Source organism: Seriola dumerili, unplaced genomic scaffold, assembly GCF_002260705.1.
Source record: "Seriola dumerili isolate Sdu_G_001 unplaced genomic scaffold, Sdu_1.0 BDQW01000322.1, whole genome shotgun sequence".
NCBI lineage: Eukaryota > Metazoa > Chordata > Actinopteri > Carangiformes > Carangidae > Seriola > Seriola dumerili.
The window spans coordinates 3130614-3154440 of NW_019174577.1; the positions used below are offsets into that span (position 1 = coordinate 3130614).

At 40.4% G+C, this 23827-nt stretch overlaps 5 protein-coding genes across 6 annotated transcripts; 3 read left to right on the top strand and 2 right to left on the bottom strand.

Moving 5' to 3' along the window:
• Positions 1-245: 245 nt before the first annotated feature.
• Positions 246-7444, bottom strand: hdgfl2 (HDGF like 2). The gene is made up of 16 exons (XM_022759515.1): positions 7238-7444; positions 6657-6733; positions 5873-6014; positions 5234-5410; positions 4717-4839; positions 4513-4581; positions 4217-4397; positions 3997-4081; positions 3573-3870; positions 3300-3430; positions 3122-3189; positions 2843-2913; positions 2639-2740; positions 1948-2104; positions 1707-1824; positions 246-1410 (listed from the first exon to the last, which is right to left on the bottom strand). Exons 1-16 carry the CDS (start codon positions 7307-7309, stop codon positions 1311-1313), a joined length of 1971 nt encoding a protein of 656 aa, XP_022615236.1. The 5' UTR covers positions 7310-7444; the 3' UTR covers positions 246-1310.
• A 959-nt stretch (positions 7445-8403) lies between these two features.
• On the top strand, positions 8404-10697 carry fh (fumarate hydratase). The gene has a single exon (XM_022759575.1). The coding sequence runs from the start codon at positions 8446-8448 to the stop codon at positions 9943-9945; it is 1500 nt and encodes a 499-aa protein (XP_022615296.1). The 5' UTR covers positions 8404-8445; the 3' UTR covers positions 9946-10697.
• Positions 10698-10802: 105 nt separating this feature from the next.
• On the bottom strand, positions 10803-13080 carry fam32a (family with sequence similarity 32 member A). The gene is made up of 4 exons (XM_022759576.1): positions 12964-13080; positions 11854-11998; positions 11305-11358; positions 10803-11039 (listed from the first exon to the last, which is right to left on the bottom strand). The coding sequence occupies exons 1-4, from the start codon at positions 13035-13037 to the stop codon at positions 10971-10973; spliced, it is 342 nt and encodes a 113-aa protein (XP_022615297.1). The 5' UTR covers positions 13038-13080; the 3' UTR covers positions 10803-10970.
• A 196-nt stretch (positions 13081-13276) lies between these two features.
• Positions 13277-16520, top strand: mrpl54 (mitochondrial ribosomal protein L54). The gene is made up of 3 exons (XM_022759579.1): positions 13277-13485; positions 13839-13992; positions 14590-16520. Exons 1-3 carry the CDS (start codon positions 13359-13361, stop codon positions 14720-14722), a joined length of 414 nt encoding a protein of 137 aa, XP_022615300.1. The 5' UTR covers positions 13277-13358; the 3' UTR covers positions 14723-16520.
• Positions 16521-16536: 16 nt separating this feature from the next.
• LOC111232180 (mucosa-associated lymphoid tissue lymphoma translocation protein 1-like) lies at positions 16537-23808 on the top strand. 2 transcript variants are annotated; one of them, XM_022759577.1, is made up of 17 exons: positions 16537-16619; positions 17104-17274; positions 17546-17712; positions 18390-18520; positions 18777-18924; positions 19023-19210; positions 19654-19750; positions 19972-20022; positions 20422-20514; positions 20647-20850; positions 21278-21455; positions 21549-21623; positions 21796-21923; positions 22229-22378; positions 22515-22672; positions 22886-23023; positions 23320-23808. In XM_022759577.1, exons 2-17 carry the CDS (start codon positions 17120-17122, stop codon positions 23755-23757), a joined length of 2499 nt encoding a protein of 832 aa, XP_022615298.1. In that variant the 5' UTR covers positions 16537-16619; positions 17104-17119; the 3' UTR covers positions 23758-23808. The 2 variants fall into 2 exon arrangements, with proteins under 2 accessions (XP_022615298.1, XP_022615299.1); XM_022759578.1 differs by having other exon boundaries at positions 22886-22978.
• The last annotated feature ends 19 nt before the right edge of the window (positions 23809-23827 follow it).

The following is a 23827-nucleotide window of genomic DNA, read 5'->3' on the forward strand; positions in this document are numbered from 1 at the left end:
TAAAATCTTTCTGGCAGTCTAGCAGGCAACTACTTTAATGAGTCCGATGAAATTTCAACCAGTCATTCAAAAGCCTAAAGTAATGCAGTAGGCTATATTCTGGCTATATTGCATACAAGAAGGCTGACTATTAATTGCGTACCAGAAAGCAACAAATAATCAACTAGGCTATATGGTGATGCAGTTGGCAGCAAATTAATTAAAAGCACGTTTTTCAGAGAAATGAGATAAAAACAAAACCATGCTGAGATTTTTATTCAAGTCTCAACTAAGTGATAGAAATGCTTTACCAATTTACAGAGCACTAAAAACACCTGTTGTATGCATATGACGGGAAAATGTCAAAATAAGCTGCAGCTACATGAGATCTCAATTGCTTGTGAGTGCAGTTTTCGACCTGTACATTTATTCCATTTATTATGCAATACTGAATGCAGACACTACAGGGAGATGAGAGTGCAAGGTGTGTAACTCCACAGCAATTATTATTTTTAGACAAACCTGTAGATGCAAATATCTGAAAACGAGGCTATAAAAAAGTAGGTGGACCTCAGTTGGAAAACAGTTTTAAGTGACTCAACTCATCGCTTTACATGTCAGACTGTATTAACTGGATCAAAACCAGATAATTAAAAAAATACTAAACATAAAAGACTCACAAATAGTACTTCACCACTCTCACAATGCCATACACACAGACAAGAGGCCTTTGTGATGTTTTGTAGTTTATAAAAAAAAAAAATGAAGCCAACAGATGTAAGGGCTGCACAAAATCTTCAAAGCGAAAAATTAACAGCATGGCTCCATTTCCACCCAATTTCCCCACAAGAGTCATTAAATTTCGATCTCATACTACCCCAGCCTAAACACCGGTTAGAAGTGCTAAAAATGTAATCATTCATTATACATATGGTGTGGAAAGACCAAAGTAAGAGTTCATGTGGTAGAAAGAACATGTAGCCAGGGGTAGAGGGTTGGGTTGAGGATCCAGGACGGGCCGAGTGTCGTATAAAAGGAAAAGTACATTTCAGAAACAGAAGGGGTTCGCGCAGCGTCACAAACTATCACACTAATAAGCTTTCCTTTTTGCTGGGATCAATAAAGGACCAAAGGGTGTGAGCAACAGGGCCTTCTGGCTTGATATCATTATAGTACAAAATGTCCAAAACATCAACAATGATGTAACAGATACTGTAGGAAATGCTGGGTGTGTGTTGCAATGTGGTTGGGCGAGGAGCACTGTATGATGTCAAATAAAGAGGCCTCCATCTTTTAGTACTTGGTCCACTGCATTGGTGGTTAAGGGTCTTTCAGCTTTCAACAGCAGGTGGTTCCGCCTCTGCAGAGATGGAGTTGTCTGCTTCTTCATAGGTGTGTGTCTGTTGTTCAGCAGGGCTGTCTGGGCTCGGTCTAAAGAGAAAGTGCACATTCAGTCACAACTACTGCTGCGCTTAAATCACAATTCTGTGTATATTAAATGGGGATGATGCTCACGTAAGCGTTGTCATGGTTAACAAATGGGTGCCATTCTTACATATGTGCTAAGTGAAGTTTACAAAGGTTCTAAGTATGAAATTTTCCAAGGAGATTCTTCTCCTTTCTTATTGTCCATAAGATACCTGCCATCATATCCTTTCAGCCGCATATGCCACGACAACTGAAAGTAGAGCAAAACTACTCTATATTGCTTCAAATGGGATGTTCACCTGTTTGGACTTGAAGGGGTATCGTCATTATTCTCCTCGTGGGCAGGTGATTTTGGTTTTTCCTCTGTCTCCATGTCATCTTTTTTCTGCTCTGATTCCCCGTTCACTGGAGTGGAATCTAGAAAAGCCAAATTTAGATGATATAAGCATGCAGGGCAAAGCAAACCAAGCCTGATGAAAAAAAATCCACGTAATGTAGAACCAAGATCACAACAAGATCCAAAATGTGGCTTTTCTTTACCTGTGTCTTGTGTTTCTTTTTCATTATCATCTGGTTCCTTGTTCTCTGTTTGAGGTTTAGCTGCCACCTCTGTCTTTCCCACAAAGCGAAGTTTTAACTTGTTATAAACGTCACTAGCTTTTTCCATGACTGCAGTGCTGGCTTTATATCGCCGAATCTAAATTGTTGCAACCACAAAAAACACAAAGGGATTAAAATGGAGAGGACAATTAAATAAGAAACATGCTGCATTGGCCTGAATATAGCTTGGCCCTGATCATAAGACCACCTATTTTGCAACATCTGTTTTTTAATGAGCACTGTATGAAAATAAGCAGAACTCTGAATAAGATGAGGTAGGCAGATGTTAACATCTTGTAAATCAACTGTCACATTTCAATGAATTTGCAGCACAGTTAATCAATAACTAAAAATAAGTAAATGTGTTTTATATTGAGTTATTTAAATAAAATATAATTGACAAAACAAGCTATAGCATCATACAGAGATGCCACAAAAGCAGTTGATTAGTGTTCAATAACCATTAACACTCTGGGAAGAAACTGCTAACAACCAGGGACACCACTTTTTCCAAGTGTAATTTCCAGAATAGGAACATCAGGTATCCTAGTTTCCATTATTTAAAGCATGTATATTACCCTGTCTTAATGCTAGAACGAGTTTGCAAACATACAAAGTAAGCCAAATGCACCTTCTTTAATGTGGCAATAACTTCAGCATTCTTATGGAGGATCTGGCTGGTGACAGGCACAGCCTCAAGCTCTGCCAGGGCTTGTAGACACCGCTCTATGTCCTAGAAAACATGGAAAAACATCAAAATTAAGTTTTCAAGCTGACATAAAACCACAGAAAGTAGAAAAAACTGTCTGAAACCAAAACCACAGGTGTCACTTACTGGGTTGTCCACTTTAAGTGCAAACTTGATATCTGTGTGGAGTTTCTGTAACCGTTCTTCTGGTGAAGGCTCTGCATATGAATACACAAAATTACAGTTAATATACTGTACTGAATTATTACTTTCCTTCTCACTGAAATAACAACCAACTAACCGTTAATGGAAGTGCAGCACAGCTTCAATCTGTGCAAATAGGTTTTCCAGGCAATAACTGCTAGTCAGCTGCAGTAAACAAGAGCAGTGCATGTGAAACTGAGTGTTAATGTATGAGACACCGACCCTTTTTCTTTTCCACTTTCTTCTCTGGTGGCCTCTCTGGTTTGCGTTTGGGTTTTTCAGGTTTAGACCTAAGAGAGAGAGAGATGGAGGGAACTCTGTGATCTGGGTATATTACGTTTTAATGACGTTATTCTAATGCCACTTGTAAACTGTAGTCTGTTCCTCATTGTGCACTCACCTTGCTCTGGACTTTTCCTCTAACCGTCTGGCTTTCTTCTCTTTTAGCTCTTTCTCCTTTCTTTCTTTTCTCTCCTTTTCTTTCTTTATTCTTGCCTTTTTCTGGTTGTCTGGCTTTTTGGGTTTCTTCACCTTTACATGAGAAGAAGCTACATTTGTTAATAGCACCAAGAATCACCTGCTATCTTGTTACTTTGCAAAAAAAAAGCTAAATATAACACATAATTTAGATAATTAACATGTGCTTATTTTTATTTTCAGTAAGCCACTGTACCTCAGCTGGTGGTGGAGAGTCAGAGTCTGAGGGTGCAGGGATCGGAGGTGGAGGGGGTTTCTTTGACTTCTTCAATGGGTGATCATCTACACCCTCGTCTGAGCTACTGCTGCTATCACTGTCGCTCCCTTTTTTACCCTTATCTTTGTCTTTTTTCTTTTTCTCCTCTTCCTCTTTCTCTCTCTCACGTAACCGCCGGAGCTCCTCTGCCTCCTCCTTTTTCCGGCGCTCCTCTAGCTCTCGCCTGCGTTCCTCATCTCGTTTCTTCCACTCACTGATGCGGTCAGGTTCACTATCACTGAGACAACACAGGGCAACTTTTATGGTACCTTTTACACCAAGCAAAAATGCACATTAGAATTCATAATAGTGTGTTAATATGTGGTGCATGAGCGGATAAAAAGAAGCCTGAGGGCAACCTGACCTGTCGCTGTCGGAGGATGATGATGGTGCTCGTTTTGCCGGGGTGGGTTTGGGTTTCCGTGCACGAGGCTTTGGTGCAGGCTTCTCTGTGGAAGAGAAAAACAAGCACATTTACATGAGCAAAAACAAGGGCATGAAACCTCCCCTTCAATATCAAATAACATACATGTCTACAACTTTGCATGAAGCTCTAATTGATAAATAAATAGATCAGACTGCACCTTTCTTGCGTGCTTGTGGGCCCTTCCGAGGAGGCGGCTCCGAGTCTGATTCAGACTTGGAGCCAGACTGGGATTCTGAGCCAGACAGAGCTGGTCGAGGTTTCTCATCCTCTGAGTCGCTGTCCACTACTTTCTTCTCTGACCCTGATCCTGAGTCTGAATCCGAGTCAGACGAAGCCTTCTGCAACATCACAGAGAAAAGGGGATAGAGGAGGAGATAGTGCAAAGAACTCAAAAACTGCCATCACATAAGATATTCAAAATTCTTTTACTGTATAAGGGGACAAATGGTTCACCTTTTTCTTCCCTCTGCCTCCTGTTTTCTTTCCACCTCTTCCACCAGTTTTCTTCTCTGGAGTAAAGTCCTATTGGAAAAAACAAATGTGCAATATTTTTAGTTTTTGTTTGTTTCATTTCAGAGCACGCAAAATCATACCATGTTTTGTGTGTGTGTGTGTGTGTGTGTGTGTGTGTGTGTGTGTGTGTGTGTGTGTAATTACCTGGTCACTGTTCTTTCCAGAGTCAGATTCTGAAGGTGTGGGTTCTGATTCAGAGGGGGATCCACTCTCCTCTTCATCTCGGTCACTAGACGAGCCTCGAGCCTTTTTTGGAGGAGGAGGCCGCTAAAACAGAAAAAGAACAAGCAACAGAACTAAACTGAATCAACTATATTATTAAAGTTATTTGTCATTCTAGTCAATTGTTAAAGCCAAACAACCTGATCTGTAAAATTTGCACTCAAACCATGTAGATGAGTTCCATTAATCATGGTTCATTATGCTTTTTATCATTGCTGTGACATCCCCTGATTTGAAAAAGGAAGCTAATTAGTCGTCTTTTTTTGTTTGCATCCTTTTTCCTTTCTTACTTAAGCAGACAAATTCTCAATAAGTAGCCAAGCACTGCTAATTGTTATGATAACCATGACCAAGAACCTCTTTTTCTATTCACATCAATAACACTGTTATATTGTGATCACAGAAGTTAATCATAAATGAAACTGAATTTCTGAACTACCTTGGGAGCTGGGGGCTTTCGCTTCACTCCGCCTCCCCTTCCACGGTCTTCACTCCCAGAATCTGAGTCAACCTCACTTCCTGAGTCGGCTTTCTGAGGAACTGCAACCTCTTCATCCTCATCCTCATCACTTCCTCCTCCAGCATTGTTGCCTTCACTGTCAGATGAGCTGGCTGGCTGCAGATGAACCACAAAAAGATGATTAACACAAATTTTGAATTGACATGAAATGCAGTCTACAATGCCTGTCAAAAAATCCAGTCTCTTTGTTGCACCTTCAGTGTTTTAAAGAATATTTTATGACATTTCGCCCTTCCTTGACAATTTGCATTACAACGGGGTGAAGTTGCGATTATTCAACATGTTAAACAGTTATGCACCATACATGAAACTTTAATTGGAAGAAACTCATAAGTTACTGTTGAGCAGAGATGTCGCCACAGAATTCTAAAATAATAGATATCATGGTTTCTAAAATTTAATGAAATTAGGATCACAAACAACAAATGAGTCTGAGCCAAAACTAAAATAAGTGGGTGACACAGTATGACATCCTAAGTTAAGTCAACATCAGTAGTATCTTTTTACGTTTGGGGTAATGAAGAATTATGAATGCTTCAGATTATCAGGGTGACTTACTACAGGCGGGGCACTGTAGGAGGCATGTGGATTGTTCTGGATCTCCCATAAACCTTCATTGAATCCCTTCCTTTTGTTGGGCTTTCCGTAGCGTTCTCTGTACTTTTCATAGGCAAAAAGGTCCTTTGGTGCAAGGAATGCTCTGTGAAACAAAGAGATAAAGAAAATGTGAACAATTTACTTATTTAACTGAAACCAAACCAATGTTGTCTTAAAATAAAAGATTGTTTACTTTACACTGTGGTTAACCAAGTTTTACACTGACTTGAGACATTAGAACAGTTGACTGTGCCATCTAGTGATGGATTAATATACTGCAGGTGCCATCTTGTCAAACAGAAGGTGTTTGATGCTGGATCAAACATGTCAACACATCTCTGGGAAACATACTGCACACTCAATCTCACACAAGTCAATGGTTAACAGTGAACCTTCAGAAAAGAATAAAGTTTACAAAAGGAGACTAACAAGCAGTGGTCTGACACAAAAGTAGTGATAAAACACAAAAGGAAGTTTTTGTTTTCGTCACCATTGTTCTCACATAGGATAGCAGGTTAAAAAATAGATGAGTCAGGGCCTAAATTTAAATTTGGCACTGCCAATTCAACCATGCATCACAAAAAAGGGAAATGTTCTACAGTTAATGGAATTCAGCCAGTAATGTGATTTGATCCCCCTCCTTTCAGACTGATAAGAAAATCAATTGTAGTCACATAACTTTTAACAGTTCTGCTAGTGCAATTAACCTTTACCTTTAAGAGACTGACGATAGCGTTGTACTCACGTTTCATGTGTTCCAAAGAAAAATATTGGGATTTTATTAGGAGGTGGTTTCACTGCCCCATCAGCCACATCTTCAATCTGTAAACAACAACAACAAAAAACAAGTGTCAAACAACATTTGACACATTTTCTGTGGACCTGGGACTCGACTATGGTGGTACTATGTACTAATGTTGGTTACCTCTACAAAACAAAACAGTATCAATTAATTTAAACTTATTTGGATTTTTTGGATATACAATGGACAATAAAGAAGTTTTAACATGGGGAAGATACATTCTTGTCTGGAAAAAATAGGCGGTTATCTAGAACGTCATTTCCAAAATAATAACGTTAGCTTTGCTGCTGTACGTCTCAAAAATAGATGAGGCCGACAGCATCTCATGCAAATTGTGCTGCTGGTGCACTGGCTGCGGGCCTCTAACGCAGCCCCTCAGCCCAGTAAAGATTAAGTTATGTATCTGTGTGATAGGTATCCATGTCAGACATAATCGAAGATACACAGAGAACCTTCTACTGCGTCCCATGCAGAGCAGCCCACCCCCTCCGCCCCTCCGGCTGCTGTTAACGTTACTTGCTTACCCTGGCTGGCCAGTGGGGGTATCCCTTCATTTTAGCGAAGACCAGGTCTCCGGGTTGGAAGTTGTGTGGCATTGTCCCGCTCCTTAGTGCAGCTTGGATTTAAAGAATATTCAGCTGCGTAGCGTTTCTGTGTCTCTCTTCGTTTGCTGTTTTCAGGTCGACACGAAACCTGGAAACGATGGGGTTAGCTAGCAAGCTAACAGTGTACTAACGTTACCGCGAGAAGAGATAGCGTATGGAAGATAGCAACAACGCACTACATTCTTCCGGTGAAGGCTTGTTCTCATACTTCAAAATAAAGGTCGATATACTCGGAACCAAAATATTGTAATGAAATGGAAGATCGGTCAATCGTAGGTGCATCTGGCATGACATAGACAACTAAAACAAATGGCCATACAAATAATAATCAATTTCAATAATCTTAAATTTAAATTATGTCTTATTTGCTGATTAGACAATGAAATGGGTAAACTTTTCGTAGGTGGGTTAGGGTTAGGGTTAGCTGCCAGTCTCATCATTGTCAAGGTGTCAACTTCCAACTTCCATATATATTCAAAGTTGATTTGTTTTGAACAAAATTCTCTAAAAATATGAAGAATTAACAAGAATACATACACATAAATACACACACAAACACATACATATAGAAACTAAAAAAGAAACTACATTTTGTGGATACTTCTTAATAGGTTTCTTATGCTCAAAAAGGTGTATGTTAGGTTTCTTTGTGACCACTTACATTTATGAATCTAAAACTTGGCATTGAAATCAAATATTTTCTGTCAATTAATCTTAGTCCCACACAGGATGTTGAACATCAGTCCAAGTCCCACATGTACACATTGATTGATCAGTGATACGGTGGAAAGTCCACGTGTCAGAATTGTCATTTTGTTTGTTGGATAAATCAAATGTATGCATTTTAAAATGACTAAATTATGTAACGTTACCGACTTTTATTCTATAAAGCAAATTGAGCTTGTTTGCCATAGCGGATATACTGTCGTGTAATGTTGTGAGACGCTTCACTGATCCGGATGTAGCAGCCTGGTCGTTTCCATTCGATACGACAACCGGAGCGGAAATCCCGCCTTTTGTGCTTCCCTATTGGCTGACTTGCGATCAGTTTCCTATTCATCCAATGACATATTACAATGTGGAAGGATGCATTGACCTCCCACCGGATTCACCTCTAATGCGAAGCCATGTTTCGGTCTCTGAGTCGCGTCCAGCAGTTTAACTGCAACCTCCTGACTCTGCAAAGACACAGAGTCAACTCTAAACTCCTCATCTGTACGTCCAGAATGGCCGGTTCAGAGTTCAGGATTGAGCGGGACACGTTCGGTGAGCTCAAGGTCCCAGCTGACAAGTACTACGGTGCCCAGACTGTCAGATCTACCATGAACTTCAAGATTGGGGGACCGAGTGAGAGAATGCCAATCCAAGTGATCAAGGCCTTTGGTGTCCTGAAGAGAGCGGCCGCTGAGGTGAACAAGGAGTACGGCCTCAACCCAAAGATAGCAGATGCAATCATTCAGGCTGCAGATGAGGTTTCAGCTGGTAAACTGGATGATCATTTCCCTCTGGTGGTGTGGCAGACTGGATCTGGAACTCAGTCCAACATGAATGTGAATGAGGTGATCAGCAACAGAGCTATTGAGATCATGGGAGGGAAACTAGGCTCCAAAGATCCCGTCCACCCTAATGACCATGTCAACAAGAGTCAGAGCTCCAATGACACCTTCCCCACTGCCATGCACATTGCTGCAGCCACAGAAGTCCACCATGTCCTGCTGCCTGGCCTGCAGACTCTGCATGATGCTCTGGCTGCTAAAGCTGAAGAGTTCAAAGACATCATTAAGATTGGGCGCACACACACTCAGGATGCTGTGCCACTCTCACTTGGACAGGAGTTTGGCGGTTACGTCCAGCAGGTGAAGTACAGCATAGAGAGAGTGAAGTCCGCCATGCCCAGGGTGTATGAGCTGGCAGCAGGAGGCACCGCTGTAGGAACAGGACTCAACACCCGCATTGGCTTTGCTGAGAAAGTAGCTTCCACTGTTTCTTCTCTCACCGGCTTGCCATTTGTGACAGCTCCCAACAAGTTCGAAGCTCTGGCAGCCCACGATGCCCTGGTGGAGCTGAGTGGAGCTCTGAACACAGTGGCTGTCAGCATGATGAAGATTGCCAACGACATTCGCTTCTTGGGATCAGGACCCCGATCTGGCCTGGGGGAGCTCATCTTACCAGAGAATGAGCCGGGAAGCAGCATCATGCCAGGCAAGGTGAACCCCACCCAGTGTGAGGCCATGACCATGGTTGCAGCCCAGGTGATGGGAAACCACGTTGCGGTCACCATCGGAGGCAGCAACGGGCACTTTGAACTCAACGTCTTCAAACCTATGATGATCAAGAACGTCCTGAACTCTGCACGGCTACTGGGTGATGCGTCCGTCTCCTTCACCAACAACTGTGTGGTGGGCATCGAGGCCAACACAGAGAGAATCAACAAGCTCATGAATGAGTCTCTCATGTTGGTCACTGCACTCAACCCACACATCGGTTATGACAAAGCAGCCACCATCGCCAAGACCGCTCATAAGAAAGGCTCTACACTGAAGGCTGTGGCTGTTGAGCTGGGCTACCTGACCGAGGAGCAGTTTGACCAGTGGGTGAAACCAAGTGACATGCTGGGGCCAAAGTGAACTCTGACAACACAACAAACACTACAAAGCAAAGAAAATACATTTTCTATTGAGAGAAAATAGTATTTCTGTTAAATCAAATAAGAACTGTTCGAACAAAACTTGCTCTGAATCCTGAACATCTCTTACCTCTTAATAAAAAGTTTGAGAATCCTTTGCTGTTGTTTGATGCAGCCTCTTACTGGTGTTATTCAACCCCAGTTGAATATGGTGGGGGAAAAAGTTTTCTCATGTCATATTAGACCTGGGCCAAATGATATTTAAATTTTACAGTTTTCTTCAGCTTACTAAACATTTGTAACACATGATGCAAAGATTGTCAAAATGTTGAAAATCAACACAACAGTATATCTCACATATTTGTGGATGTTACTTCACCCAGGTTTGTCACACATACACCTTTATGTCTTAAATGTCTGTTTTATCAAACAGTGTATTGTTGTTAATGGATACACCTGTTGCTTAACCTCATCAGTAAGAAGTTTCACCATCAATACAACTTTTTCTGTAGTAAACTGTGTCAATTTGTAAACCAACTTGTTGGTTTTGCTGGTCAGTCCTGTGAAATACTTTGACTCTGTTCAGATATTAGTTGGTACCTTCAGGGTTGTTCACACATTCACCCTGTGCCATCCCAAATAATTTAACATGGGCTACTGTACCTAGTGTGTTCTGGTTTACAGCATGTGTGCCATTTGTGCAGCGTTCCAGTTCAATGAATTATATGTTAATTAAAAAGCAAATTTATTCTGGTTTTCTGACATTTATATTGTGTACACACACACACACACACACACACTTGTCTAATTACATCATCAAGGATATACAGTATGTAAGAAAAAGAAAACAAAGATAAATTATGTTTACTCAAATCCTTTATTGTATACACCAGGAATTACAACCAAAGAATAAATGGTTGCCAGTTGAACAAATTCTAATTGTTCAAATATATAGAAAACATTTCAAAAAATGAGATTTTTGCACAAGCAGTAAATAAAATAACATGGTGAACATTTGCTCCTCTTCTATTTGGTCCAGCTGACCTTGGGAATATCATAATGCTCCGTCAGGGTGTCCAGGTGGCGATTGAAATCCTGCAAACAAATGAAACAACAGAAGATACGTTAATTTTTGCCCACATTTCTCTGTTAATAAATATGAGCGCATTTCTGGTGCAACTTGGAACATCTAAAAGATACAAACAAATGTTTCACATTTAAAATGATTAACAAAAAACAACCATTTAGAGCTACAGTATGTCAATCACCCAACTTAATTTACTTGAATGATTGTGCTGCTTTACAAGTTTGAATTAAACCAAATTGAAAGGTGCTCTGCAAGGCCTGATACACAACTTACCTCAACTCTGTGTTTGTGTGTCTTTGAAGCTTTGTTCAATATCCTCTCCATTTGCTGTAAGAAAAGAGAGACAGAGGCAAAATGAATGCCTTGAAAAATGTACACTATCACCGTCAGTTTAGTCACACTATAAACACCTTCACAAACATATTACTACCAGTATACTTCTAAATGACAACAAGAAAACATGGGTCCTGAACTTGTCATTTGTGACTGCTAGTGACAACAGACACTATCACCTGTTCGCAATAAATCAAATGTTAAAACTTCCATAATTCAATCAAATTGTTCTAATACCAATGGCCTTCTATAGCTGGAAATATACCGAAAACATGAAGGGTGTATGTCTTAGTTTTGAACATCATCCCATCATGTTTTTTAGCAGTACACATGTTGATCATTAAATGAAGAGAATGTTCACTGTGTTCATGTTTTGGTGCTTCACCATGTCTATGCTCTACAACACATTATGCTGCAACACTAAAGATTTCAAATGATGAACTTTGTTCCTTGAATAGAAAAAGGGTCTGGTAAATAACAATAACTTACTCTCTTCTCTTGCATCTTGTCAAAGGCCATTTGTGCCGGTGTCCTTTTGTCAACATAGGCTTTCTTGGTTTTCACCTCCTCCTCGTTTTGACTCGTCACGACCTGCTCCAAGCGATGCTTACTCTCTTTATCCTTCTTCTTCTTCCTAAAAAAGACATGTAATAACAATTAGTTGATTAAGTGGCTTGTCAGAGGCCTGTACTACGAAGTAGGATTTGTGATTAGCGAGGTAACTTCAGATTTAACCCTGGGTTTTCAGGGTTACTACGGTGGTTCACTTCTTATTGGGGTACATGCTTCAAGCGAATTTACCTGCAGGTTTCAGCATTTCTTGTCATATCATATTGAATACTTAATTCATGGTTCTGACGGTGTTCCTTATAATGAACAACCCTGCCTCTTTCACGTTAACTTGCTCGTGGCCGGATATGTACACCCAGGGTTAACTGAGCCAGTTGATTACGAGCTTCGTATAACAGATTATCCAGGACGGCAATGTTACTTTAAATAAAGCCAGATAATGAAAAGATATCCTGGGAATGTTTTTGTTTTTTTCCTGGTACATGCCTCAAGCCATCCAGTGCCAGCCACAAAGAAACACGTCCACAGACAAACCTGTCATTTGTCTTATTAAGCTCGTGTATATCCTTCGTACTTGTGGTGTCTAGGTTTCTATGTTTAACCATTTGTCGTGTAAAGTGACTGTGTTAGACAATGTTTATAGTATATATTTCGCTATTAGTTTGACATGTTGAGGTCGAGTTCATCTCCTTAATCACACGTTGTTTGTTGTTTTTGATGAGCTAATGCTAACTAGCTAATGTTTATTAGACACTTCATAATGTTACGGCGAACGGTGCTGAGATCACAAATGGGACCAGTGATTTACCAGAATAAAATGCTCTTTTCTAGTGTATTTGCCAAAATAAATCTTTATCGTATTCACAAAATCCTAGTAAACGTTAAAGAAACATCGAGTTTTCTATTAGCAAGGCAAGAGGCTAACATTAGCCTCGCCTGAATACCAGGGTTTTTTAATCAGTCGTGACTAGGTATTTTATATATTTTTGTCGCTTGTCAAAGTATGTTTCCAAATGCCACAATACTTACTTTTTGCCTGCTGAAATGTTTCCCAGGCCTTTTATTTTCAGTGCACTCTTCTGGACTGTGGCATACTCCGACATTTTCGAGAAGCTTACTCCTCCCACTCTACTTCTTCTTCTTCTTGTTTTTCTTCTTCTGATCCTCCCTCTTCTTCTGTTTTATTATTACAATACCAGACACTGGTACACTTGTGGTGCCACCTGTCGGACTAAAGGGAAATGACCAATGGCCCAAGCGGACCACCTTATATCAGCAGTCTTGTAGTGTGTCTTCCCGTCCAGCGGGGGGCAGTAGATTATTTTCATAGAGCCAAAGACAAAGCGGAAAGCGGAAATTAAAGAGAGCCGTGAATGTCAAACTAGTATGGTACGGACTGCGATTTTAAGTAACCTAAAATAAAAATGTTGGGATACAGTTTATTTAGGATAGTAGCGTTAACAAAATGCATCACAGCCAACGGTGGTACTGCGCTCTGCAGGACGAACATGTTAAACAGAATACAGACATGTGGATATGCGAAGAAAGTTGGTGAGTAAAGAGGACATCTGTATTCAGGATACTATTACTACAAAATCTCCGTGTTCTTCAGTTCCAGTTTTAAATTGGCTCTGGTGATGAAACATATGTGTCAAATGTAGTTGACACATTAAGTTTGTTTACACCCCTGTGTGTGCCATTAAAAATAAATTTAGAAAGGTGGATAATAGCTGTTGTGATATAATAGACATACAATTTTGTCAATATATTCCTCCACAGATTTCTGTTATGGTTAACAAAGCGCTGGTAGGTTTGTTTGCAGTCAATCTGGAGCCAATCTCAATGAACACATCCTTGTATTGATGTTCACATGATGACACTTGCTTCTTTCCCCTGTCTTCCAGCAACCAAAGGAAAAAAAGGCATGGTGAAGGAAGAGCTGAAAGGTCCAGAAGTGTGTAAAGACCCTGTCAGACTTACTTCTTATGCTGTAGGAGTAAACATCTTCAAGCAAGGAGATGACCCCAAACTGAAGCCTCCTGAGGAATATCCAGAGTGGTGAGCATGTATTTCTTCTGTTTCAGCCACATTGTTTTTTTCTTTTGCACTCAGAACTAACTGTTTGTCTAATTTCATTTCCTCCTTTAAAAAAAAAAATCTGTTGAGAAAACAGTTTTTAGCTGGTTTTTCTGTGGTTTACAGTTACACATGTATTTTGCCCATTTTACACCTAATATGCACCATTTATTTACTTAGATCTGCACATTTTCAGACGTCATATGCTCCCTCTTACTATTACTGTTGCTCTCTCCACCCACACGGTGAAGATAGTTCAAGCATGTTGTTTCAGTAGTTGATATGCATTTCTTGAAATCACACATGCAGGAAATTCCAAACAGAAACAGTTACAAGCAGGTATTCTAGATTGATAATATATAACAGTGAAAGAATATATACTGTACTTGGGGTGGACAAAATAACAGTCAGACAGATTTTGAATCATCCATAATGGTAATAGGGAGACTGCAGTTCAAGATCATACTTCTTTTATCCTGTTATTTTGTCTACCCATTGTAATGTAAATGTTCTGGATAATAAGGGCATTTCATGTGTCTTCAACGATCCGATTCTCCTCTTCTTTTATAATTTGCTCAGGTTGTTCGAGTTGAACCTGGGAGCGCCTAAAAATCTGCAGGAGCTGGAGCCAGAAAGCTGGGAATACTGGAAGCGTCTGAGGAAGGAAAACATATGGCGTTTCAACAGACTACATAAAGGGAAGAAGTTTTAAGCCATCACTGGAGTGACAGTGAGCAGCTCTCGTCCTGTGCGTCGATGTGCTTCAGACTATATGAACTGAATTACCATGACATTGACATGTTCAGATCTCATGTCAAGAGATCTCATCAATGAAACCTCATTACACCAACTCTTTACCACTTGCCATTCATCTAGTCAATTATCTGAAATCATGCAGCATATTCAGTGGTTTCCCTGCATAGGCCCTCTGGTAACAGTATTTGAAAGCTGGGAGAAACTGTTATTGATTAAGGCTTTTGAGTACAGTATATAACTTTAGAAAGTTCATCACAAGTTATGTTGAATACAGGTGGCAAAAATATAAGACCTGAGACTAACAGTACAGTGGAATCCAATACATTAACAGTCTCAACAAAAAGTGAACATCATAAGCAGAAAAGTAGATTAAAAGTGCATTTTGACCCTCTCAGCAAAGCCCGTGATACAATCAAAAGCTCCAAAAACAGCTACTACATTGACCTTGTGATGAGAGTTCAGATAGGTAGTGCTTACTGTATTCAATGAAGGGCCATTGCACTGGATTGAATTCATTTGTACAATGGTGATGACCTGATGATATTTCCATAAATCACTTTCACCTTTTTTTTGCAGACTTATGATAAATAAATATGAATAATTATCCAACAAATGATGCCTTCTATTCTTGCAGAATGCTGTACAGCTTTAATCCATGGTATGAATATAAATCTGGAACCATTTTATAAAAGGTTTATAAACTGAAATTAATGCCTCTTAATGTTTCATGGACCAGTTCTCAATTCCAGAGCAACATTTGTGTTGCTTGGTTGCAGAGGTTAAGTCACAAATTTGGAGACTTGAGACTTGCTTGACAAAGTGATAAAAGATTCGACTTGACTTAGATTTGACTTAGACAGATGACTTGAAAGGGCTTTTTTTTAATATTTGTATTTTTTAGATGAATTACATGTTGTTTTTGAAACATGATTGGGTGATTTCTTGTATGATGCCTACCAACCAGCTATTTGGATTGCAGGAAGAACATTGGACAATGCAAGTTCCACATAGAGATGCATTGTAATAGTAATAACTAGTATGGCACTCAGTAGAGCACATACCTTTGCCATGGCCAAACAATCCTACACATTGATGAAAGTCATTTTAAAAAATCCTGGATCCACTCCTTTAACCAGATCCGCACCAAAATTTAATGGGTTGGCCTCCAGCCTGCGCCCCATCACTCCACCAAGTTTTGTGCGTTTTGCTGACATTTAAACACGTGTGAAAGCATGAAGGTAAAGATAATAGGTAATAAGACTAATAAAAATAATCGTAGCAGTGAGTGGCTTGCAGTCACAGATACATTGCCACAGAATGTCAAATATTAGTCAGATTTCTAAGGTGTAAGCAACAATTTCATTCATTTAATTAATGTTGAAAGTAAAAATTAACTTTTATTGACCTCTGTCTGTAACTGATTTAAATGTGGAAACTATATGTAGACCTGTAACTTGTTTAATCAGAGCAATGTCTGGACGTGTCTTGCTTGATTCTCACCACAGTAACTTTGGACTTGTTTGAGACTGTAAAGACTTGAGACTTGCTTGTAGCTCGCACATGTTGAGCTTACTACTACCTCTGCCACGTTACAATCTACCGTGAATAGTTTTTGCTCTGATAAGTTGGCTTCAATAATTTGCGTTGCTGTGACAACGCTTTATGCAAATGATCGAGCCTGTTGGCAGAAATGAGGAACCGAAATGAGAAGCAAATAAAATGGGGAACTAAATCATGTAAGACTGGAAGAGTAATGGGTGTAAAATGCGTCATAAATCTCTGTTTTAGTTAGTCTCGTTCTCTCTTTACTCTCACTGGATTCGTTCACCGGTTTGAACTTTGTAATAAAGTCGGTAAGTCATTAGTTTTCCTTATGACTAATATATGTTTCAGGATATTAATCGCGGAAGCGACAAGTGGCAGCGCAGCTCTCAATCCCCTTCTTGGTGTTTAGTTTGGTGTGAATACAACTTATAGTTTCATTTTCGAGCTCCGCAGTTACGTGGGCTTGTTTCCTCAGCAGGATCAATTGACCTGGGCCATGTGTGTGTACAGTTACCTACGGCGGATTTTCCTCCCGCGCCACGCATTTTCACAAAGCTGACCACGGGAAAACCCGAAGCTGTATTTACAACCTGTTAGTTTTGTTGCATACCAGCCGCGTAGGCGACCGAGAGGGAGATTCACTCACCATTAAAACTCACTGTTGTCGTTCATCACTGAGAGTCCCACCCTGAGGAAACTTCTTATGGACTCAAAGCTGCTACGTGCTGGACTCAACTGGGGACAGATATAGCGCGTAAAGTTTTTAGTTTAAAGTCCCTGTTTGTCCAGCAGATCTCTGGGTTTGTTGATGGAGACGCAGAAGAAGATGGAGGGGTGGAAAATGAGCATTGCTACTCTGAGTGAAGAAGTCCTGAACAGGCTGGCGAAGATGTTGGACAACTCCACCTGCGGGTGGAGGCAGCTGGCCAATTCGTTGTCCGAGCATCCGGAATTCCACTGCAGGTGAGGCATTGAAGGCATCACACAAAGGGGGACATGGTTACAGCAGTTTTATCATTTTTGTTTTTTACTTTTTTTGATCACAATAACTGCCTCGAACATTTATTTTACATATTTTACAATGATTCTCTTAGATGTATCCCCCCCCCCCACACACACACACACTCACACACACTCCCAATTATTACTGTACATTCCTGCAAGTTTTTTTTGTTTGAGCCCTAGGACTGTCACCACCTCTTCTAACTCTGCCCATTGAACTCCCTCCCTGCAGTGAAAGAGAGCTGACCAGCTGCTCACTGCAGGTGCTGAGCGCTGCTGGCAGCCCAGGACGCACCCTCCTCGCTTGGCTGGCTGATCGTTCCTGCTCCCTGGACTTCCTGCTCCACTGCCTGAGGAAGGTGGACCACCAGGAAGCTGTGCAGTACATTACCACCACAGGTAGAATAGTGAAGTGTACATAGGCAAATGTATAGAGATGTTTGTCAGGAAATACCCCTTTAACTCTAAGCTGGGTTTAACATTATACTTTGGACAGCCCTTGATCTCAGCCATAAATTCTGATCTCTTGAATTTGTAGGTTGAAAAGGGCAAGTACTAATGAGAGTACAGTGGATATTTTTCAAGTTCTGGCATTTTCTCATCGTGGACATTCTGACTTCTCATAGCAGTAAAAGCACAGGTGTAACTAATAACATAAATGAATGATGCCTCTGTCACATTTATGTGTTGTAGTAAATCATAAAGTCATAAGCTGCAATGCCATAGCAATACCTGGAAAATTTTGTTACGTCATTTTTCTCATGCCTCACAGGGGCCATAATGCCAAAGAAGGAAGTTTAACTTCATTTGAAAATCATTTTATACAGCTTCCTATTTTTGTTGTTAACAACAGTAAAAAAAATAGTGATATCTCTATCAACCATATAGATAGAGGAAATATTATGAGGCAGTAGTTTATTTTCCAGATCCTTCCACAAGTTAGTGCCTATTAGTAACTATGCCACATCCCCTGAAGCTAAATGGAAATACTTTTGCAACTGAGTGAGCTTATGAATGTTTATTTTGTGCGTGTGTGTGTGTCTGTCTGTCTGTCTGTCTGTCTTTCTGTCTGGTAGTGGCACAGCCAATTCGGATTACAATGCAACCACAGTCCCAGCAGGCCACAGTGGGGGGCAGGGTGGTACTGACCTGCAGAGTTGCTGGCCCCCCTGGGCTCAGCTACCAGTGGTTCAGAGGCAAAGAGGAGGTCAGTCCAACATCTTATCATTATGTGATTATAAAAAGTAAAGACAGATTTCAGGTCAAACCCTGAGTTCTGTGGATTGTTCCGTATTTATGTAACTTTTTGGCTAAATCTGCCACCTTTGCATCATATTGGTGTTACTGTGCTGATGGTAATGTAGTAATGTAATGTAGTTCAATCGATGGCTGTTACCAAATATCAGTTGTAAATTGTCATGTAGACTATAAGATATAGGCTACTTATTATTTTCCTGTGTTAGATTTTGGACAAGACAGGGTGTATGCCAGAGCTGGTTCTGTGTCCGTTAGCCCCGGTCCACCAGGGTCACTACATCTGTCGGGTCAACCATGGAGAAAACTGCATCTTCTCTCAGTGGGCTCAAGTTCGCCCGGTTCACTCTAGTCCAGGTACCTCTCCTCTCTTCTTCCTCATCTCCTCGTTTATCATGCTATAATTTCATCTCATGTCATGTGATGTAACATCCTGGTAAATCTTGACATCTCAGGCTGCAGCAGCGGCCTGTTTCCAGGGTCAGCGAGTGGGCTGCTTATCGTCCAGCAGCCTGAGTCCCAGGAAGTGTCTGAGGGTGATTCTCTGTTCCTTGAGTGCAAAGCAGAGGCCAACCCCCCCGCCCAGTATGAGTGGTACCACAACACAGTGCCCATGCCACAACACAAGACGCGTTCACTCAAAGTAAGTGTATTCACAGAGTCTGCTCTGACTGCTTACATGCTGCATGTGGGAGTCATCATTTCTTCACTTTTTTTGATTAAAACTTCAAGTAAAAGTAGCATTACAACCAAGACAAGCAATATAAAGCCACGGTCAAGTGGTAAGAAAGGGGTATCAGAAATTAAAAAAGGTCTTAGTGACTTGGAGAGCTTGAGCTCCTCTTGTCCTGGCAAAGGCATATTTTCTTTCTTTTTTATGTGTTTTGGAGACCAGTTATGAAATGCCATAGTGCCATTTGGTTGGTGGGTCACCAGCTGAAGAGTTTGACAAGACATGGATTAAAATGTTGCAAATGTTACAATTAACTTTTTGTACGGGGTCATATGAAGGAAAATGTATGCAGTCTCTGTATTGGTATACTCTGTGTAGCTGATGTTGTGTAATTTTGCATTTTTGTCCTGTAGATCCCCTGTGTGACCACAGCACACAGAGGACAGTACAAATGTAAGATGTTCAATTTCTATCATGAGGCCTGGAGCCACACAGCAACAGTCACCATTGGTAAGACCCAGACGCATAATGTCTATGTTTTATATTCAGAATGCATAAGTATAGGTGAGAAAAATCAAAGAGATCTTAATGTTAAAATTCTTTTAACAACAATCAAGTAAATACTTCTGAGGAATTTGTGAACATGCATAGAACAACAGTACAGTAAGTCTGAGAGTGCACATTTGTAGGACTGTGCAGTGAATAACTTATTTTTTTGCACTTTTATGCAGGTCCCGGTTCCATTACTGAGGCATCCTGGGAAGAAATTGATCGTGGTACAGGTATTGTTTATTTTCTAATCAAATAATTAGAAGGAAATTAGAGAACCAGAGTAGTATTTTAGTTCCTCTGTCATTTTCTGAAACATTGAATCACTTTGATTCCTGTTTTTTGTTTGTACATCTGTGAGAAAGAAAGAGTATCACGTAAGCCTTTGTGCGTGTGTGTGTGTGTGTGTGTGTGTGTGTGTTTGTGTCAAAGCAGTTAAGCTAGTAGTGGGCTGTGTGTGAGTGTTTGATAAGTGTGGACTCGGCTCAGGTTAGTTTTTCCAATCTGATCAAAAGAAATCAATGTGTATGGGAGATTACCAAGCACTGTTGAAAAGACATTAAACATGCTGATGTTATATCACATAGTGTGGGACATTTTTAAGTTTTTTTCTTTTCATATTGTCTTGTCAGACTCACAGGAAGTCCACAGGTCAACTTTTCCACCAGGAATAAATCCGCTACCAAAGATTGTCGAACGGCCACCATTAGCCAAGCATTTCTATGGTGTGTTTTGTCCAAACAAATACTATGCTACAATACAGTATCTGTAGACTAAAATATAAGCTGTTAATAAGTACGTGACATCATTTATTAGGTTAGCGGGTCTTTCATGATGCTCTATCTTCCTCTCCACAGCAACAGGCAAAGTTGCTCTGCTGATTGGCAACATGAACTACCTCTACCACACTCAGCTATGTGCTCCCATCGCTGACGTCCATGAGTTGACCAATCTCCTCAGACAAATGGACTTCAAGGTGGTTTCTCTGCTCGACCTCAACTGGCAGGAGATGCACAGCGCAGTAACAGAGTTCCTTATGCTGCTTGACAAGGGAGTCTACGGTTTGTCTCGTAGCCATTTAGACAATCTATCTCAAAGCTTGTTTAGTCTCTGTGTCCGTACTTTTAAAGATTACACAGGCTATAAACTGCTCCGACCCAAGTGAATGTAATATGTTTGTTTACAGTATAACTTGCAGTCAGCGTATGGTTTAATGGTTTAATGATACACTTTTCTTTGCTGAATATGTCACTTTTTTTCATGTAATGAAATAAATATAAACAACTTTGCCTAATTATAATATGGTACAAAAAATAAACTTTTAAAAACAGACCATTTAAGAGTAAAATAAAAATAAGCAAATGAGAACCTGAGAAGAAGAATCTGACCAATAACACGTGCCAACTTTTAGTTTAAAGTTTTTGATTCTCTGTGATATTGACACAGTTCATCAAATTTTATAAAACTTCTTTGTCCCTCCTTCTGCAGGCTTGCTATACTTTGCTGGTCATGGTTATGAGAATTACGGCAACAGTTTCATGGTTCCCATCGATGCACCAAACTCCTACACATCAGAGCACTGCCTGTGTGTACAGAATATACTCACCAGGATGCAGGAGAAAGAGACCGGACTCAACGTATTCCTGCTGGACATGTGTCGCAAAAGGTATCAGTGTTTATTTAAAAGAATGAACTGAGATACCTGTAAGATTGGACCACCTGCTGTGCATATTTGTGTGTCACATGTTTTCTTTTTTAGAAACCCAAATGATGATCTCATTGTACAACCAGGACTGCTGAAAGTCACAGCAAATATAGTGTATGGTTATGCCACGTAAGTTGCCGTTCCTCCGACACAGTAATTTCCAAACTATGTTAGCGCCTGTTGTCTTTGAATGAGTCCAGTGTTTAAGACAAGAGACGTATATTTAATACGTATTAATTATGTAACAGTCTTCTTGCTTTAGTGTGTAAGGTGTCACTCATGTGTACTTGGTTGTGTTTAGATGCGTAGATGCAGAGGCATATGAAGTAAAGAGAGAAGACGTGTCCAATGGCATCTTCATAAACTTCCTCAAACAGCGGGTTTGTGAGGATGAGAAGGTGACAGTCATGCTAGACAGAGTGGCTGAAGGTACGTAGAGCACACATGTGAACCATGAGATCCTTGCTTTCGTCCTACAACAGATTTGCACCATTTACTTTGCATCAATACGTGACCTGAAAGTGGCTCACATGCAACTCCTATCTGCAAATGTATTTTGCAGTGGTGCAGGTTGTCTGATTTTCTGATTCATCTGTTTCAGATGAGCAACTTTCTTGAAAATCTCAAGCCAGAAGTTTTTTTTTCTCCTCAAAATGTTGAATTACTCTTTTACAGCTTGAAGAAGTGGAACCTATACATGTTTGTTTACTTGTTTACTTGTTTACTCTTACCAGACATGGGCCGTTGTGTAATCACACGCGGGAGGCAGGCTCTGGAGCTCCGCAGTAATCTGTCTGAACGACGCTCCCTCACCGACCAGATACAGGCCGCTGAATGTTCTGCATCCTATTCAGCTCGCAACCTGCAGTGGGCCGTCGCTCACGGTACTCTTCCCACAAAAATCAACTAAAGTGATTAAATATAGCAAGAGTTATTGCCATGTCTGTAGGATCATTTATTTAATGTTGGCATGAACATTTTTGAATAAAGCATACCTAATTCAAATGCCTGTTTTCATAGTCCTACCTAAGAGCCATTACCTGAAGTTTGACTGTGGCGTGACAGTTCAGCTTGGGTTTGCTGCAGAGTTCTCCAACATCATGGTCATCTACACTCGGATACTTGAGAAGCCCAAAGAAATTGTTTCCTGCTCTGCTCAGCTTACTGACTTCCCCCAGGTTTGTTAGTTGATACTTATGCAAGTTTGAGATTTTAATGACACACAAAGTTCTGGCTTAAAATGACACATCATGCTTGAGACCTGGAATCAGTCAGTGTTTGGCAATACACTATTTTAAGCAGGAAATTTATTTTTTATTGTGGATACTTGAAGCACACAAAAAATTCAAACTTTAATGACTTTTACACCGTGTTATATGTTTCTTTGGCAGGATGTGGACATCGATCTGAAGAAGAGTAACCAGGAGACTCTGCTTGAAGCTGGCAGTTTATTATTGATCAAGGAAAATCTTCCTTCACCAGAGGTCCCCAGTCTTTACACTCGCATCCGCAGCCTGCAGAGACTCAGGGTCAGACATAATTACTGCTCTGATTTCTGTCTTACATGAAAACTTATTAATGTTTAGGTGCCCTCTGGAAATAATTTACTTATGTTGAGCAGAGTCATAAATAACACTACTACCTTTTTAAGTATTTTAATCAAGGTTTATGTTGAATAATATTTGATTAAGTCTATAATGAAGAGTGGACTTTATTTTGAGATATACTTCATTGTCTTTTGTGGAGGAGGTCAGACCCTCTCAAGCCTTTTTATATTTTTTCTCCAAAGCTAAAAAACACATTCTGCTCTTAACTGTCTTAATAGGGGGAGCTCACATTCACCGTCTGTCTTCATTACACATATTCCAACATGGATGAAGAAGTACAGGAAAGGCAACCAGTGACAGTTGGCAAACCACTGGTCTCCAAACTCAACCTCCATGAACCACGGCCACCGCGTGCCTGCTCTGCATCCTCATCCCTCAGCCCCGACCCCTTCAACCTTGCTGAGTGCTCCTACTTTGGCGAGGGCTTCACCTCTGTCGAGTCAGCCTCAAACACATCGTTATATGATGCACAAACTGGCAGAGAGTCTTCCATTACTCCGACTGCATCCAGGAGTGCCAATATACCAGAGGAGACTGACAGTCCTGAAGTATTTGACACCACTAAATCTATTGTTGCCAGCAAAAGCTTGCCCCACAGCCAAATAAATGACACAAACTACAAATTTAGTGACATGTACAATTTTCACTCTTACTAGGCATTATGATCCCTGATTTGACCATTATGGTCTGATAACTCAGAGTACACGTAAAAAAAAAAAAGATGTG